This window comes from Portunus trituberculatus, chromosome 50, assembly GCF_017591435.1.
Source record: "Portunus trituberculatus isolate SZX2019 chromosome 50, ASM1759143v1, whole genome shotgun sequence".
Lineage (NCBI taxonomy): Eukaryota > Metazoa > Arthropoda > Malacostraca > Decapoda > Portunidae > Portunus > Portunus trituberculatus.
In genome coordinates this window covers 2,810,530-2,829,079 of record NC_059304.1, presented here as the reverse complement: position 1 = coordinate 2,829,079, position 18,550 = coordinate 2,810,530, and the positions used below count along the sequence as shown (strand labels likewise).

At 42.0% G+C, this 18,550-nt stretch overlaps 1 protein-coding gene and 1 non-coding gene across 2 annotated transcripts in view; one reads left to right on the top strand and one right to left on the bottom strand.

Annotated features, from left to right (window-relative positions):
* LOC123499550 (ileal sodium/bile acid cotransporter-like) overlaps nucleotides 1–17,641 on the top strand; it is a 24,094-nt gene extending 6,453 nt beyond the window's left edge. Inside the window, exons 2-11 of the mRNA XM_045247657.1 lie at nucleotides 3,234–3,314; nucleotides 3,968–4,114; nucleotides 7,427–7,570; nucleotides 8,738–8,944; nucleotides 9,812–9,986; nucleotides 10,432–10,579; nucleotides 11,135–11,249; nucleotides 12,076–12,262; nucleotides 12,559–12,650; nucleotides 16,747–17,641. Of these exons, the coding sequence (XP_045103592.1) occupies nucleotides 3,234–3,314; nucleotides 3,968–4,114; nucleotides 7,427–7,570; nucleotides 8,738–8,944; nucleotides 9,812–9,986; nucleotides 10,432–10,579; nucleotides 11,135–11,249; nucleotides 12,076–12,262; nucleotides 12,559–12,650; nucleotides 16,747–16,992 (1,542 nt within the window). The 3' untranslated portion in view covers nucleotides 16,993–17,641. The remainder of the gene's footprint in view (nucleotides 1–3,233; nucleotides 3,315–3,967; nucleotides 4,115–7,426; nucleotides 7,571–8,737; nucleotides 8,945–9,811; nucleotides 9,987–10,431; nucleotides 10,580–11,134; nucleotides 11,250–12,075; nucleotides 12,263–12,558; nucleotides 12,651–16,746) is intronic.
* Nucleotides 3,776–3,848, bottom strand: Trnam-cau. Its single transcript has one exon. It is a non-coding gene; the product is annotated as a tRNA-Met (tRNA).
* Nucleotides 17,642–18,550: the final 909 nt, after the last annotated feature.

Sequence of the window (18,550 nt, the reverse complement as noted above, 5' to 3'; positions counted from 1 at the left end):
CCTCACTCTCATTGTTCCCTCCTGCCCTCATGTTTTGCCAGCGTGACCAGGAAGACCTGGTCACCAATTCAGGTACTGCAACCTCGGATGTTGTTGAGTCTCAAGTGTTTATTTAAAGAAGGTATACTCTGGTGGTGACAAGAGGTGACGAGGAAGGAAAAAATGTTAGTCATCCTATATATATATATATATATATATATATATATATATATATATATATATATATATATATATATATATATATATATATATATATATATATATATATATATATATATATATATATAGATAGATAGATAGATAGATAGATAGATAGAGAGAGAGAGAGAGAGAGAGAGAGAGAGAGAGAGAGAGAGAGAGAGAGAGAGAGAGAGAGAGAGAGAGGGGTTGGATGAGGGAGGAATGGGAAGCATGGGACTGGGGAGAGGGACGGGATGGGGGGGATATGGAGAGTGGGGAGAGGAAGATAAACGTCAGAGGCAGCTCTCGCCGATGACAGCTGCCACGAAAAGAGGATGACAGATGTCACTTTTGTTAGTGATATAGATAGGAAAAAGTGCTTCATCAAATGCGGAGCCGTTTGTACATGTCTTGTTATATTATATTTCTCTGCAAACTTCAATATTACTCTCCACTTAGTTATCTTGGTTTGATCATAACGAAACCAAAGCTAGCGTCGTACGTGTTGTAGCCTTAATTACTTAGAGAGCTAAGCATCGTGGGCATGACTTGAATCCCATTACAGTGGTATCGGAGGAATGTTGTAGGAAGAGATGATGTAAACAGGGTGAGTCTCGAATGCCACATTGACGTGGCATCAAGGAGGTTCCGTGAAGAAATGGTGTAGATTACCTGGCTGGTGCACAGTTAGGGGGAGGTGTGTAAACTTGAGACTGTAGGTGATTATGAGAGGATGTGTTTGATGCAGTTAAGTGTCTCTCCTCAAGCAGAAGCATCCTTCCTCACTCCAGCTCAGATTGATAAATAAATGGACAGACAGCCTCCCACTTGCCCAGCCACCGACACACTGCTCGCTGTTTCAACTGTAACAGCCTTATACACCATTTGGTAGGTTGAGGCAGGGCTAACAGACGGTGTGAGGAGGTTTATGCTGATTATGATTATGAATTTTTAGCAAGAACCTGCAGAATATCGGTAGCTTTTCATCTGGCTACTGAACATTATCCCATTATATTATACTACATGTATTATTTTGCATATAGTGAACTTTGTGCTAGTATCAATGTTTTAGTTCATTTTCCTATTATTGTTGTATTATTATCAATATCATTATTGATATTATCATTATTATTATCATTGCTTATATGTATCATGTTTTTGTTTGCGGAAGTTTGTGAAGTCACTCGTGCGTCTCAAACTGTCATCGTCAGTCTTGAGGGCCCACAGTCACGCTGCCACGCACTCTTCAGTATATTTTGCAGCTATTCTACTGTGTTTCCTGTTGTCCTTTGAGACTTACCCGCACCCTACTCGTGCTAGCGCAAACATCCTAGCACAACATAAGAGCCTGAAAAGATAAGGAAGTCGCAAGAAGCCGTCAGGTCTACACGTAGCAATACATGTCGTAAAGGAGAGAGAGAGAGAGAGAGAGAGAGAGAGAGAGAGAGAGAGAGAGAGAGAGAGAGAGAGAGAGAACATGTATGCAGTCATTCCCTCTCGTGTTTTTTGATAATGTACGTACACGTATTACCCTCTGCACTCTCATCATGACTATTTTCAAAAGCCACACAGATGACAAGCCGGATTCTCAAGACTGTTTCTCCCGTTAGTAATGTATAAATCTTGTTATCTGTCAGTAGAACAATAAAAAAAAACACTTTTAAAAACCCGTGGAATCTCAACTAATAGAACCTTTTGAAAAATAGTATATAGGGATGCAGTGAAGAAGCGTTTCGGAAAGTGATCTTAATGTCTCGGGATTGCAAAACTAAGGGACAAAATTCTCAGTACTCGTCAGACATTCTTTACCTTCTAGTCTTGCCCAATGATGCAATGGATTGAGATGCCGAGGTTTCCACTGGTACTTTGTGTTTGCCAGTGATGCATCCAATATTTTTTCAATCCTTTTCTTTTCTTGCTGATTATTTAAGGAAGATAAATTTTGTATAGATTCTTCGAGGCTCTTACGGATGAAAGAACAGAGGAGGAGAAGGAAGAGGTGGAGGAAGGGCCAGAGGAGGAGAACGAGGGGAAAAGGAAAAAGAAAAAAAAATGGAGAGCTGATTCAATATTTTCCCTCTATTTCTTGTTGAAAGAGAGAGAGAGAGAGAGAGAGAGAGAGAGAGAGAGAGAGAGAGAGAGAGGCGGTTGTCTGGTGGTGGTTCTGTCATTGGGGCCAATTAACCTGTCCGCTCTCTGAGCTTCTCTCTCTCTCTCTCTCTCTCTCTCTCTCTCTCTCTCTCTCTCTAGTACCTGTCTTAAGATTGATTATTTTTTTCTCTCCCATTTCTAAACTTGCATTTTTTTCTTCTATTTAACTTTCTCTTTGCATAATACCAGTGTGACCTCTACCTCCTCCTCCTCCTCCTCCTCCTCCTCCTCCTCCTCCTCCTCCTCCTCCTCCTCCTCCTCCTCCTCCTCCTCCTCCTCCTCCTCCTGTACTATCCACATAAATTTTCTTCTTTTCGTCCCTTTATCTATTTAAATTATATTGCATAAATTAAAGCAACGTGGAATGTGTGAAAATTGTGTCTTTGTCGTTGTTACCCTCCCATCCTTGCCATTGTATAGTATCTGTCTCCAGGCCACACTTCACTATCATGCCACGGCTAAACAACGCCTCAAAACGCATATGTACATACATAGAATACTTTCCACTGTACTTTCACTTCCGACAAAATTCGCAGGAACTCGTGTCACTCTGTATAAATCCTCTTTTTCACCACTATTCCTTCTTTCACTTCTTTCCTCCCTCTCTCCCTCATCTATTCCTCACCACACACACACACACACACACACACACACACACACACACACACACACACACACACACACACACACACACACACACACACACACACACACACACACACACACACACACACACACACACACACACACACACACACACACACACACACACACACACACACACACACTCTCTCTCTCTCTCTCTCTCTCTCTCTCTCTCTCTCTCTCTCTCTCTCTCTCTCTCTCTCTCTCTCTCTCTCTCTCTGCACTCGTCAGTCGCTCACCAGTATCACTCCCACCAGATGCGGGCGGCGGCGGCGGTGAACCTGGTGGCGGCGCTGCTGGGCCTCACCTGTGGATGGATTGGAGCAGCTGCCCAGACCGTACGGACGAGTAGGGCCCGAGTGCTTGGATCTCCTTGCTTCTAGTGGCTCTTGTAGCTGTGTTCTCAAGATGTTTTGGCTTCTTGTAAATGTTTCTAAAGGCTTCCGGGATTGTTGGCTATTTATTTTTTGGTGTTGTTCATGTGTGTGTGCTTTTTTATGTCTATGAAGTTGTCTCTCGTGTTCATGGATATGTCTAAACTTTCATAAGAGCTTGTTAGTGGTCAAGATTTGAAGCCAAAAACGTTTGATAATGCAGTGTACCATTGTGTGTGTGTGTGTGTGTGTGTGTGTGTGTGTGTGTGCGTGCGTGCGTGCGTGCGTGTGTGTGTGTGTGTGTGTGTGTGTGTGTGTGTGTGTGTGTGCTTTCGTGCGTGCGTGTCTATGAAGAAAAGAGAAATAAAGGGAAACTGTTCAAGATTAGACAAGGAATCTGGATGATGTGTTCATTCAAAAGGATTTGCCCCGAGTGAGGATCGAACTCACGACCTTGAGATTATGAGACTCACGCGCTGCCTACTGCGCCATCGAGGCTCTTGAGAGAGAGAGAGAGAGAGAGAGAGAGAGAGCTTAATGACTACATCCTTTACATTCACGTGAGGCCAAATGGTGGGATGCAGTAGACGTGTTGGTGATGTAATTTTCCCCTTAAGGTGGATGGCGAGGCGGGAAGCCAGGAGGAGGCGGTGTGGCTGGAGCCCCGCCAGCTGATGCAGGTGGTGGAGGGCACGAACCACTCTGTGCGCTGGTTCACGATACTGCCCGACGTGGCCTCCGTCACTGCGCAGGTGGAGGACGAGGTAAGACAACTACTACCGTTACAACTGTTTTCTTTTTTTTTTCTCTTTTTTAGTGGGAGGTAAGGAGAGGGAGAGATGATGATGACTTTGCGCGCAGCATCCTGTGACTTGAGCTGCTGCATCTGGAGAGGAATAACAGGACATCTTCTGAATTAAGCTGATCTATAATTTTCATTTCATCTCCATCCTACTTTTCTTTCCCTTTGTCTTTTGTGGATGACAGTTAAACCAGCCTTCTCTCTTAACTTAATTTCTTTTTATTTTCTGTTGGTCAGCGTCAACTTGTTCCGAGAGAGAGAGAGAGAGAGAGAGAGAGAGAGAGAGAGAGAGAGAGACGTTGTCTTGTTTGTTGGTACGAGTACAGGAAGGGAAAACAAAACGTATCAATTGCTAATGAGAAACGTTGGATTTCCGGTGGGAAGCAAGAGTTGTTTCTTAGACGCAACATGAAAGAACCAGCTCTTTGTTCTCTTATATCCATTGGGGCGTCTGTCTTCCACGTCGGTGAGGTCCTCGCTGGCACGGCATAGTTACCCAGCTGAGACGTAACGAGCATGACGGCTTGGTCTTGAAAACTCATAGATTTACCCCTTTTATTGGTGTAGTGGTTCTTTTCTGATAAATAAATACATACGATAAAGAAATCAAATGAAAAAAAAAAAAAACGTAAAAAAAGAAAAATTGGATGATTAAATGAAAAGTAATGCAATAATATGTAATGATGATGACAATGATAAAAAGAAGAAGAATGTTTTCAAGAATGCACAAAAAAAAGTATAGGAGATTACTTCTATTTCTGCTATGCTTCTACCACTCAGGAAGGAATATTTCAGACTGTAGTACAAAAGAAAATGAAGGGGCGGTAACAGAAAAGCTACTAAGCAATGGAAGGGTTAAGCACGAGATTCATACACAACCCTCCGTGTCTTGCGCTGGTGAGAGCTAAGACTAACTAGTAACCTCCAGGAAAAGGAGAGATGATCAAGTTCTTTTTTCGTCCTTCTGATGGCTGTGTATCTATGTTATTCTGAGGTGCAGCCGGAAATCCTTGAGTGGCGGTGATGACGTGAGTAACATCTTGAGTAATGAGAGGTGACGTGACGACCATTCTTCAACAGTTGGAAGTTGACGTGACGTATGGTTCATGTGATTCTGAGTGTTTTTTTTTTTTTTTTTTTTTTACTTATTTCATTATCCTCCCTTCCTTTTACCTTCCTTTATTGTTCGTTCTTTCATTCTTTCTACCCTTTCCTCCTTCATTTCTTCGTCCTAGCTTTCACCCTCTTTTTTTCATTCACGTCGTCGCATATGCTTTCTCCTCCTCTCATGTTTCATTTCCTCTTGGTGTTCCTTAGGGTTTGGAAATCTGTCAGAGATAGTCAGGGCAAAATCATAAGCAGAAATGAAGCTGCAGACACTGAAAAGCTTGTAACCCTCAAACACTTCTATTACATTCAGTGGCGCCTTACGAGATCGGATTTTAAATATTACACCACAAAATTTATCAGTCTTGAGGAGGAATCATAGAAATTGACAGTTCAATCACAATTATTATCACCCTTAGTCCCTCATTTTGGCAGTAAATAACCCTTAAGTCTCGTCAGTCACTCCTGATCGCTACTCACACTCTTAAAAGGTGGAAGTGAGGAAGCGTGACTCTGTTTCTGATACTCGTCATTGCTTTTTATCTTTATTTTCCTTTTTATGTATTTGGAAAGGCCAGCCAAGGGATAAAAAAATGGGGAAATGGATAGAAACAGAGAAGAATGAAAGGCTGACCACAATGACATCCCCCTATCCCCACCCCCAAAAAAAAGAAAAAGTAGAAAATAAGAAAAAGACCAGTTTTTTTTTTTTTTTTTTTTTATTGTCATGATCAACGTCTCCGGAAACGGTTCCTGTCGTTGGGAGGAGGAAACCCAGAAACCAAAGAAAAGATCCGGAGTTTATCAGTAAAAGGGATGAAATGGTAAAGATACTTGATCCCCATTCTAAAAGCCTTACTTTTTCACTACGATTATCATCATCAGCCATAAAAATTATTAGCTGGGTTCTCACAAGTGTTTCCCATGTAACTAAGGAAGATATTTTGTTAATCGGTCTCTAAAATTGCAAGCACACCGTTGAAAACTCGTGTAAGTTTAACTAACTAGATTCTTTCAAAGTAGTATCGTTATAGAATGAAGTGGCTCATAGTGAAAGTAATGGTTAACTCTTGCATCGGTGAGGCCCTGTAACAACTCCACCATTGGGCCGTACTGTTACCTGGTGTTCAATTCATTCCATCTCGGTCTTCTTTTTGCCGTTTCCTTAGAGTCAAGTGTTGGCACCATTACAAGTCTCCAGTTGAATCTCTCACCTAAGACCTTTCTGTGTGACACCCATCCTTTGCAGCCCTATCTTAATTCCATCCCTCCATCTTATTGTCTTCCATTCCATTCAGAGACAGCGGATGGTATGGGTTGGAGCGTGGCAGTAGCGGATGCGAGAAGGTGACCTTGCTACGTGCTTCCCTAAAAAGACGTGAATCTCTTCCTGTTATCAGTCCCAGCAACAGTTGTGTTGTTGTTAGTGAATGGAGGGTTAGATTGTCAGACGCGGATGAGTAACTTTGTGCTTTTGCTTTTATTCTATTGTTTTTTCTAATTTAATTTTTACTGCAATTGATTTTTCTTAGTTAGCATTCAGGAAACGATAATGACAAAACAAGAAGCTAGCATGGTCACTGAGAGAAAAAAGAGCAAATGTAATGTTAATTTTGTCATTGTAGCATTCCGAGCACTGTCAGAATAGTAAAGAAAAAAACTGCTTCCATGGTTACAGAAAAGAAAAGAATGTGATGTTTATCGTGCTGTTTTATAGCTCACATAACTATTCAAGAAGGCGTTCTATATGCGGTGAGTGTCTAAAAGATTGCAGGCGATTAGTAGAAAGATAATTTACCAGTGAAAGCGTTAAAAGTCTTCTGGTATGCTAAGAATTTCCCAGCTTTTCGGTTTTATAAGTATGAGTAGACTATCCGCAGATTAGAGAAATTCAGATTGTGTATACCGTTGCAACATAATGGAAATAAAGGTAGCGTTGCAACATAAGGAAAATAAGCATACTGTTGCAACATAGGGGAAATAAGAATGGATCGCTTCTGCATATTTTTTGTTGCCACTCATTCATATCAACAACGTATACTGTTAATATTAATACTCGTGTGTTTGGAATAACTATGAAGAACGCTGATATTGAGCTCTTTGTCATCCTCACCACCACCACCACCATCACTACCCTCACCTAAGCCACTCCTCATCCTTCCCGCAGAGAGTATGCCGGGTGGACGCTGTGGGGCCCGTCCTGGTCGGTTCCCCTCTCGATAACTTCACCTTCAGCGGCATAGTAAACGTGTCTGCTACGTTCATCGGGTACAACAAACTGCGTGTCTTCCTCTACGATGGCCTGGACTCCGTAAGTGTGTGTGTGTGTGTGTGTGTGTGTGTGTGTGTGTGTGTGTGTGTGTTGATGTCTTGTTATCTTGTTTCTTGGGGCAGTGAATGAATTATGTATTGTGTGACGGACGTGACTGAAAGATGTTACAGGAAGTTTCGTTGCGCCCTTCAAGCGACAGCATACTAAGACTTGCTTCCTTTACTTCCCGTTTTCTGTTCCTAGGAGTGTCTGTGTTTTTCTTGTTTCCTGTTCAGAATACTACCTGTTTTCTTCCTTTCATTCCTGCTTTTTTTTTTTCATTTCTCAGATTTTCTTTGTTTTCTCCACTTTTCCCCCCTATTCAATGTACGTTTTTACTCCTCCCTCCTTATCTTTTTCTTGTTTGTATATATTTTTTCTTATACCTTTCGCTTCCTCTTCCCTCATGTTCAAAATACTTTTTCCTCCCTTTCTTGCTATCTTTTCGTTTTTCCGTTCTTTTTTTCCTCACTTTCCTCCTTAGCTTCCTTTCCTTCTTTTTTTCTTCTTTTTTCCTATTTTCCTTCCGTTCTTTCATCAACATTCATTTTCTTTTTTTCTGATCTTCTTGTCTTTACTTCCTATTTTGTTCTTTTCCTTCCATCCTATCTTCTTATTGTCTTTCCTTCCTTCATATCATTCTTCCTTGACGCCATGTACGAGCCTCCTCAGTCATTTCTGTTCCTTACATCTTCCTCTCTGACTCCCATCCTTTGTAGTTTTACCGTAATTCCATCTTTCTATTTCATTTTGTCTTTCTCTTTAGCTGCTTCCTTCAAATGTTTTTCTCCGGACAAATAAACCACATCCCTTTGAGTCCCTCGCATCCAGCACTGCCTCGCCTCGCCACACAGCTGGTGATGGGGGTGACAGTGACCAGACAGCGTCACAGCAGATAGCCTTTTTCCGCCCCAGTCACTCAGGCAGTGCTTCCCTTTCTTTCTCTCTTTAAGGCTTATATTCTGAAATACTTGTGCGCCACATCTCCATTACTTTCAGAAGGCTCTAGTTGAAGTTACACATGGTCTGTTTTTGGTTCTAGTGACAAATTAACAAAATTTCTATATTATTGACATAAGAAATACACGCGAAACTACGATTAATCAACTTTGTGGCCTTTGAAAAAAAGCAACGCATTTGTTAATACCTGTTTTCTTTGCCGTGCAGACAACGGGGGAGGCGGAGATGCCCATGAGTGTGCTGCTGTCATACCAGAAGCTGAGTGACCTGTTCATGATGATCACCAGCGTGCTCGTAGCCTTACTGTACGTGGTAATGGGCGCCACGCTGGATATGAAGGTGATCGCGATGATCGTCAAGAAGCCCATTGGTCCCCTGGTGGGCATCGTGTGTCAGTATCTGTTCATGCCCATGGTGAGTGTCCCGCTGTGTGGTGCTCATTGCCGCTGCTTTGTGTCATGTCGAGCCGTGTTAAGGAAAGTCAGGAGTTTGTGTTTTGTGGTGTGGTGTGGTGTGATGTGGTGTATTGTGTTATGATGTGGTGTGGTATGTTATGATGTGGTGTGTTATGATGTGGTGTGGTGTGTGTGTTATGGTGTGATGTAGTGAGTGCGTCTAAGCTGTGTTGGATGCTGTTGGGTGAGCTGTGTGAGACGTTTTTTTTTTCTTTTTTTATATACCTTGTGGACTTTTCACGGGAATTTATGAGGTAAAGGGGATACTTTTTGTGGTACCTCCTATCTGAAAACCCACCCGCTAGGAAACCGTTGCCCTGAGTGAGGAAGCCCAACCTACACTCGCACCGTGGACAGGATTCGAACCCGTGCGCTTGGAGACCCTTCGGACCCTAAAGCACGCATGGTTCCACTGTACCACGCGGCCTTTCCAAGGCGGGTTATGAAGAGAGTGGTAGTGTTTTCAAGTTTGCTAGTATAGATGTTGCTCCTGCTGTTGTTGTTACTGCTGCTGCCACTACTACAACTATTACTATTATCATTATTGTTATTATTATTATTATTATTATTATTATTATTATTATTATTATTATTATTATTATTATTATTATTATTATTATTATTATTATTATTATTATTATTATTATTCATGTTGCTACTACTACTACTACTACTACTACTACTACTACTACTACTACTACTACTACTACTACTACTACTACTACTACTACCACTATTTACTTACCATGTGATCCTTATTTTTTGCACTGTCTTTTATAATGTCATCGTAATTCTGTACTCGACGCTCATCTTCCGCCTTGAACAGATCGCCTTCGGCCTGGCCAAAGCCACCTTTCCGGACAACCCCCTGGGCCAGCTGGGGCTGTTCCTGGGCGGCAGCTGTCCCGGCGGCGGCGCCTCCAACATGTGGACGCACCTGCTGGGTGGCTCCCTCGACCTGTCCATCATGATGACTTTCATATCCACCGTCACGGCCTTCGGTACACCCACTCTGTTCTCTCTCCCCCTTCCTTCACTCGCCTTCTCTCTCTCCTTTGCTCTCCTTTGCTCTCCCTTTTATTGCAGTTTGTGTTGTTCCACGTATTCCCTTTCATCGTGTGTGTGTGTGTGTGTGTGTGTGTGTGTGTGTGTGTGTGTGTGCGTGTGTGTGCGTGTGTGCGTGCTTGCGTGCAGGGAATGTACTTACCTAACATCATTTACTTAGTTATACTGTTAGGTTATGTTCACTGCATCCCTCACTCTCCGTAGCCGTATGTCCTTTAGACGTTCTGAAGTTAAGTATCCTAAATAGAAGAGTAAAACATAATGAGTTAAAGGCGAACCTGATGTACATGTTCGAAATACACTTTACTTACACAACATCCATTACCAAGCTCATGTTCTTAGGTTCCTCTACTCACTGCCTCCCTCCCTTCCTCCCCGCAGCCACCGTGCCTCTGTGGGTGCTGGTGATGGGGCCGACAATCGTGGGGGACGCAGACTTCATTATCCCCTACAAGGACATCGCAGTGCTCGTCTTCAGTCTATCCATGCCCTGCGCCGTGGGGATCCTCATTGCAAAGTTCCTGCCGAGGTGCGTCCTTGTTATCTTTATTACTTCTCACTTATATTCAGAAACACATGTGCAAACTGCGAGAGAAATGAGTGCGTTAGTCTCTTCCCTCTCAGAAACACATGCTTAATTGCTAGGTGTAACATGTGACACGAGGTTACAAATATTTTACTTCTTGATGCTAATCTATTTTATCTCTCCTCAAAAAACACTATCTTCATTGTTATGTACGACCTGTAAGACGAGGAAACACAAGTACATTACTTCTTTAGTGCAAATCTTTCTTTTCCCTCTCAGAAACATGTGTTAAATTGCTAGGCGTAACATCTAAGACGATGGAACACAAGTGGCTTACTTATTAATGCTCATGTGAATGTCTCCTTTCCCCCCTCAAAAACAGTCTATTATTTTGTATAGTAGTAGTAGTAGTAGTAGTAGTATTAATACTAATCTGTCTCTTCTCTCTAAGAAACACATGTTAAATTGCTATATGTGACCTGTCAGACGAGGCAACACAAATGATTTACTTCTTTTTGCTAATCTAAATGTCTCCCTCCCCTGGTGGCGGCGCTGTAGGGTGGGCAAGGTGATAGGCAAGTTGCTGACGCCCCTCACCCTCTTCAACGTGGTGTTCCTCTTCACCTTCGGAGTGTACGCCAACCTCTACGTGTTTTCTCTGTTTGAGGCTAAGGTGAGAGAGAGAGAGAGAGAGAGAGAGAGAGAGAGAGAGAGAGAGAGAGAGAGAGAGAGAGAATTTTATTATCTTAAAACAGCTTAAACACGAAATACGCGCACACACACGCCCGGTAGCTCAGTGGTTAGAACGCTGGCTTCACAAGCCAGAGGACCGGGGTTCGATTCCCCGGTCGGGTGGAGATATTTGGGTGTGTCTCCTTTCACGTATAGCCCCTGTTCACCTAGCAGTGAGTAGGTACGGGATGTAAATCGAGGAGTTGTGACCTTGTTGTCCCGGTGTGTGGTGTGTGCCTGGTCTCAGGCCTATCCGAAGATCGGAAATAATGAGCTCTGAGCTCGTTCCGTAGGGTAACGTCTGGCTGTCTCGTCAGAGACTGTAGCAGATCAAACAGTGAAACACACACACACACACACACACACACACATATATATACTCGTATATATATATATATATATATATATATATATATATATATATATATATATAACGTACACGAATATATATATATATATATATATATATATATATATATATATATATATATATATATATATATATATATATATAGAGAGAGAGACTGAGTTGTGAAGAAAATGTATTAATTTCCGGAAGCTCACACTTGTGAACTGAAATGTTCAAATGTTCTGTTCACACACACACACACACACACACAGTCTCTCTCTCTCTCTCTCTCTCTCTCTCTCTCTCTCTCTCTCTCAAAGACAAAAAGACATGCTGCTGCTTCAATCCCCCTTCTACCTGGTAGGATCCTAAGAAGTTCACCAGGCTACAGGAATCACACTGAACTCTCACCTTACAGACTATACTCGCTGGCTTCGGGCTTCCCTTCCTTGGTTACCTCAGTGGGATTGGCCTGGCGTCCCTCCTCAAGCTACCAATAAAGGACCGTATCGCTATCAGTATCGAAACGGGCATCCAGAACATGACCATCGCTATCATCATCCTTAAATTGACTCTAGAGGCGCCTGCTTCGGAGTTGACTGTGGGTAGGTGTTCGTCATGGAAGGTAGAGTGTTTAGGTTCCTTTGGTGTTCATGTGGTGGGTTGTGTTGCGTGTAAAGGTGGGATTGTGCAGGTGAAGGAAGGAGTGTGTATGTACAGTACGTGGTAGATGTCTTTATTCTTGGTAGTTTGTGTTTGGCTAGTGAGTGTGTTGGAGTTAATCAGTGGGTGAACAAGTGAGATATTTATTTTGTTAGTGAGCGAGTGAATGAATAAGGAAGTGAGATAGTTTGTCGGTTGGTTAGTTAGTCAATCACTCTCAACCTCTCCTCCTCCACAGTGTTCCCCGCCGCCGCAGTGCTCATGACGCCCATCCCACTTCTCGCCATGCTCATCATTCGAAGGGTGTACCTGTGGCACTACGGTCCGCAGGTGAGTTGTGTAGCTTATTACAACACAGCTGCTTGGAAGATGTGTGTGTGTGTGTGTGTGTGTGTGTGTGTGTGTGTGTGTGTGTGTGTGTGTGTGTGTGATTCACCACGGTCGCTTGCTGGTCACGCAGCCAGCCCTATGGAAAGAGCTCAGACCGATCCTCAGGCCGATCCTCGGCTAGGACTGAGACCACACCGCACACCGGGACAACGAGGACACAACCCTTCGAAATACATCCCATACATAGTTGCTGCTAAGTGAACAGCGGCTATGCATTAAAAGGCTCTCCGATTTGCCTCGTCACACCCAAACCTTCTCGGTTGTGAGACGAGTGTGCTAACCACTACACTATACGCGGTGTGTGTGTGTGTGTGTGTGTGTGTGTGTGTGTGTGTGTGTGTGTGTGTGTGTAATTTTTTTCACCACCACCACGGTCATCTGCTGGTCACCCAACCAGCCTTCCTTATTACGGAGCGAGCTCAGAGAGCTCATAGACCGATCTTCTGGTAGGACTGAGACACAACACACTCCACACACCAGGAAAGCGAGGCCACAACCCCTCGAGTTTCATCCCGTACCTACTTACTGTTAGGTGAACAGAGGCTACACATTAAGAGGCTCGCCCATTGGCCTCGCCGCGCCCAGGACTCGAACACGGGGCTCCTCGGTTGTAAGCCGAGTGTGCTAACCACTACCCTACGCGATGTGTGTGTGTGTGTGTGTGTGTGTGTGTGTGTGTGTGTGTGTGTGTGTGTGTGTGTGTGTGTGTATTTTACCTGGTTGTATTTTCCTAGTTGTGTTTTACGGGAAAAGTGCTATGCTCGTGCTGTCCTGTCTCCATATCTATAGTCGTCCAGTTTAGCCTATAAGTCATGGATATTTCTTGCTTGAACCACTGTTTCATACAAACTGTTCCATATTTCTATTCTTCTGCTTGGAAAATTATATCTCTTAATGTCTCTTCTACACACGGTCGTTTTCAATTTCATGCCATGTCTCCTTTTATACCTTGAGTCCCACACCAATAGGCCTTCTTTGCCAACTGTGTCCATCCCCTTCCATGCCCTGTATATAGCAATTAGGTCTCCTCTTTCTCTCCTCTGTCGCAATGTCGAAAGTTTTAATATCTTTAATCTTAGTTCTCTCAAACTTGGAACCATTTTGGTTGCAGCTTTTTGGATCCTTTCTGTCTTCCATATATCTTTCTTATTATGCGGTGACCATATAAGTGCAGCACATTCTAGTTTAGGTCGAATCATTGTATTCTATTTTTTTTTCACTATCTCTTCATCTATGAAGGTAAATGCCCATTTAATTTTTCTTAGTAACTCATATGTTCCCTCAACTGTATTGTTTACGTGTCATTTATTGTAATACCGAGGTCTTTATCTTCTTTTGTTTTCTGAATTTCTATTTCTCCCGTAGTGTAAGATCTTATCTGTCTTCTATTTTTCATTAAATTCCATTTCCCATTTCTTGCTCCACTCAGATATCTTATTCAAGTCTTTTAGTAGTATTTAACAATCCATGTAATTTTCCACTCGTTTCAGTAAATTTGCGTCATCTGCAATAAGCTTATATAACTGTCCACCTCGTCTACAGTACACTATGAACATTACTGTGGCCGGGACTGTTCCCTGTGGAACTTCACTTATTTTTCACTTATTTTAACTGCACCATTTTGATTCTTCACCTTTTATCACTGTTCTCATTTTTCTGTCTTTTAAAAAGGCTGTTATCCATTCTAGTACTTTGCCCTGTAAAGCACCTATATTTTTAATTTTCCATTGTAATCTTTGATGCGGTACGTTATAAAAAGCCTTTTTTTAGATCTAAGTAGACACAGTCTGCCCATCCGTCCCTCTCCTGAATTATATCTATTGCTCTACTGTAGAAACAAAGTAGGTTTGTGACACAAGATCTTCCACTTTTGAAATCAAATTGTCGTCCAGTTAATGTACGTGAATCTTCTAGCTGTTGCATCCATCTGTCTTTGATGATTTTTTCCGCTATTTTCGCAACCACGCTTCTTAGGGCCACTGGTCTGTAGTTCAATGGTTCTTCCTTGTTACCTCCTTTAAAAATTGGTATATACAATATTGGCCCTTTTTCCAATCTAGAGGGACTTTTCCTTCCTTAAAAGAACATAGTATGATGCCATCTCTGCCAGCTGGTCATTACATTCCCTCAGTATCCAATTTGACACCCCATCTGATCCTTGAGTCTTATTCACATTCAACGTTTTCATAATCTTGATTTATTTGATTTCCACATGGATCTCCCTCATTTCCCTGCCCTTGTGGCCTGTTCATGCTCCTTCAAACCCATTTTCTTTGGTGAATATTGATTGAAAGCACCTATTCATTATTTCCGCCTGTGATCTATGCATCCTTGTATGTGACATTACCAACTTTTAATCTATCTGTTTGCTTTTTTTTTTATTTTCTTGTTAACGTATCTATAAAAGAATTTCGGCTCATTTTTGCACATGTCAATTATATCTTTCTCATAGTTCCTATGTTCCTCTCTTAGTGTTTGGACATATTAATTTCTTACTACCTTAAATTCTTCCCAATTATTTTGTCCTCTTTTTCTCCATCTATTCCATGCTGCTTCCTTTTTCACTTTCTCTAATTTACATCTTCTGTTATACCAGTCTTCCTTTTTCTCCCCTTTACTGGATCTAATTTTGGGAACATATCTGTTAATCCCTTCATTATAAAAATTCATAAATATATAAATATTTGTATTTTCTGCTGGCTCATTTAATTTAGTTTCTGTAATACCCATGATGTCTGGCTGCTTTATTTTAATGTAATTTTAACTTCATGCAACGCTGATATCATACCATTTAGGTTTGTATTATGCTACCGACCATTTAACGTTCCTACTTACATCACTGACTCATCTTATTCTTTCCTCGTCAGATACCACTTCCTCATTCTCTCGTCCTTGACTTTCCAGGAAAAATTTTTCTTTTCTTTTTCCGATCTGTTCTCGTTTTTTTATTCCTTTGCCTCTCTTAAGTTCGTGTATCTTATTTCTCTCCTCCTTATTCATGTCATTTTTTATCCAAATTTTCTAGTATTGTTCTATCTTGTAGTATCACCTCTGATTCTGTTGTTTGTGCTCTAAATTTGACTTTCAGTCTTCTTCCTCTCTCTATATTTTCCTAGTCTGTGTGTGTGTGTATGTGTAGTTCACCTCGGTCGTCTGCTGGTCATCCAGCCAGTCTTCCCTATTACGGAGCGAGCTCAGAGCTCATAGACCGATCTTCGGGTATAGGACTGAGACCACAACACACTCCACACACCGGGAAAGCGAGGCCACAAGTTACATCCCGTACCTATTTACTGCTAGGTGAACAGGGGCCACACATTAAGAGGCTTGCCCATTTGCCTCGCCGCGCCGGGACTCGAACCCGGGCCTCTCGATTGTGTGTGTGTGTGTGTTTCACTGTTTGATCTGCTGCAGTCTCTGACGAGACAGCCAGACGTTATCCTACGGAACGAGCTCAGAGCTCATTATTTCCGATCTTCGGATAGGCCTGAGACCAGGCACACACCACACACCGGGACAACAAGGTCACAACTCGATTTACATCCTGTACCTACTCACTGCTAGGTGAACAGGGGCTACACGTGAAAGGAGACACACCCAAATATCTCCACCCGGCCGGAGAATCGAACCCTCTGGCTTGTGAAGCCAGTGCTCTAACCACTGAGCTACCGTGTGTGTGTGTGTGTGTGTGTGTGTGTGTGTGTGTGTGTGTGTGTGTAAGTTAACTGCCATTCCCATCATCAGCCTTATTTCTTAGAGAAACGTAGATTAAGAAGCATTTGTAGGTTGTAAATCATTTCATATTTTTACTGTTAAGATTTTTGATTGGCTCACCTGTATAAAACATAACTTTCAAGTAGTTTCCCTTGATATTGTCATAAAAAGAAAATTGACAAAAAGTAAGAAAATGAATATTTTCAAGGTAAACTGACTTAAACATTCCTATAAACTATTATAGAGTCTCTAGTTACGTCTTGGAGGAAGAAGGATAAAATTTTCTCTCTCTTTTTCTTCCTTACACGTATTATCTTCACAGAAGGAGGACGAGAAGACAGAGAAGGAGAAGGAAGTGGAGGCGAAGGAGACGAACGGAAGGGTGGAGAGCGGAGGAGGCAAGGTGGAGGCGGGAGGTGGAGGGGCTGTGAAGGATGGAAGCAAGACGAAGACGGGAGGAGGAAAGGAGGAACAAACGGACGGAGGGAAGGTGGAGAGAAATGGAACGGCTGTTGTAGTGGAGGGTGGAATTGATAATCCTGGGGTAGAGGTGGAAGATACTTTCTGACACACTCCACATGTATCCTGACACACACACACACACACACACACACACACACACACACACACACACACACACACACACACACACACACACACACTAGAGGTGGAGGATACTTTCTGACACACTCCACATGTATCCTAACACACACACACACACACACACACACACACACACACACACACACACACACACACACACACACTAGAGGTGGGGGATACTTTCTGACACTCCGCATGTATCCTCACAAAAAAAAAAAAAAAAAAAAAAAAACTGTTGACATGTGAACTGATGTCTTACAAATTAGAGAGGAAAAGAAGATAATGAGTGAGTGAGTAAGGTTGTAATTGGAAATAGTGAGTGAGATGGTTGAAAGAGTGAGTGAGAGTGAGAGACATGAACACAAAATGAACGAGTGAACTAGCTAGTGACGAGTGGATTAAGTGACAGAGTGGGTTAGTGAGTGAGAGTTGAGCCACCTTAGTGGCTTCTTACAGGTTGTGATAAAACGTAGCGAATTATCTATGCAAATATATAAGTTTTTTATACTATATATTATATTGTTGAATAAAATGTATTCTCCTTGTGTCGTGTAAGGCATTTTTTAGTTGACAGATCTGCCTTAAAAATTACAAGTATTTATGTATAAAAAGGAGAAAGAGTTTCATTACATCATTTTTAGCTTGGAGTTTGTGGTGAGGTGTTCAGATGAAGCACAAATGATTCTATTGAGGGAGAAGAAAAAATTTTTTTTTCCAATAGCTTATGTAGTAGAAAAAAAAGAAGAAAAGAATACAGTTGAAATATGAAGGATTATTAAAGAAAAGAACATGAGAACAAGGCGAATTTCAAGATGTAATGTAGAAGAAAGTAAATGTTGCAATAAGTAGCATTCGAAAGATGCTTTGAGATTGATTGACAAGAAAAAGAAAATAGAAAACATCACGCAATTTAATTTCTTTTACTTCATTTATAGCGAAGAAATAAAGTGTAAATAGAATTATTACTTTAGAAATATTTGAGGATACAGTATCAGATTTATTCATATATCCATCCAGTCAGAAAGCATACGTGCAAAACACAATATAAGGCAAGAAATTTCTTTTTATATTCCGTGAGTTTGCTAAATAACAGTAATGATGGTAGTATGACAAACAACAACAACAACAAAACTTTCATGTGAGCCTCATTTATCTACTACACACTACACATACTTGTTTCTTCCTCTCAAGTTCTACACACAGCTGGCCAAAGTACAAAGTACAGTACGAGGCACGGGTAGTTGCGAGGAGGCTGGAGGCTGGAGGACGCAGGTCACGAGTGTTAAAGGTGGAATGAGTGTATTTTTTTTTTTTTCCCTACTTTCATACTGGCATGCATACAAGCACATACATAGGCATTCACTCAGGCAAAACAACTTTACTATTTATACATATGGGTACAAAACATGATTTATAGTGGGCCTTTCGGCAACTAATGGAGCCCGCAGATTGCAGCTGCGTTGCCCCGCGCTACGGCAAGGCTGATGCGTTGCCGCAGCCAACCTGTCTCTCGAGGCTCCCCG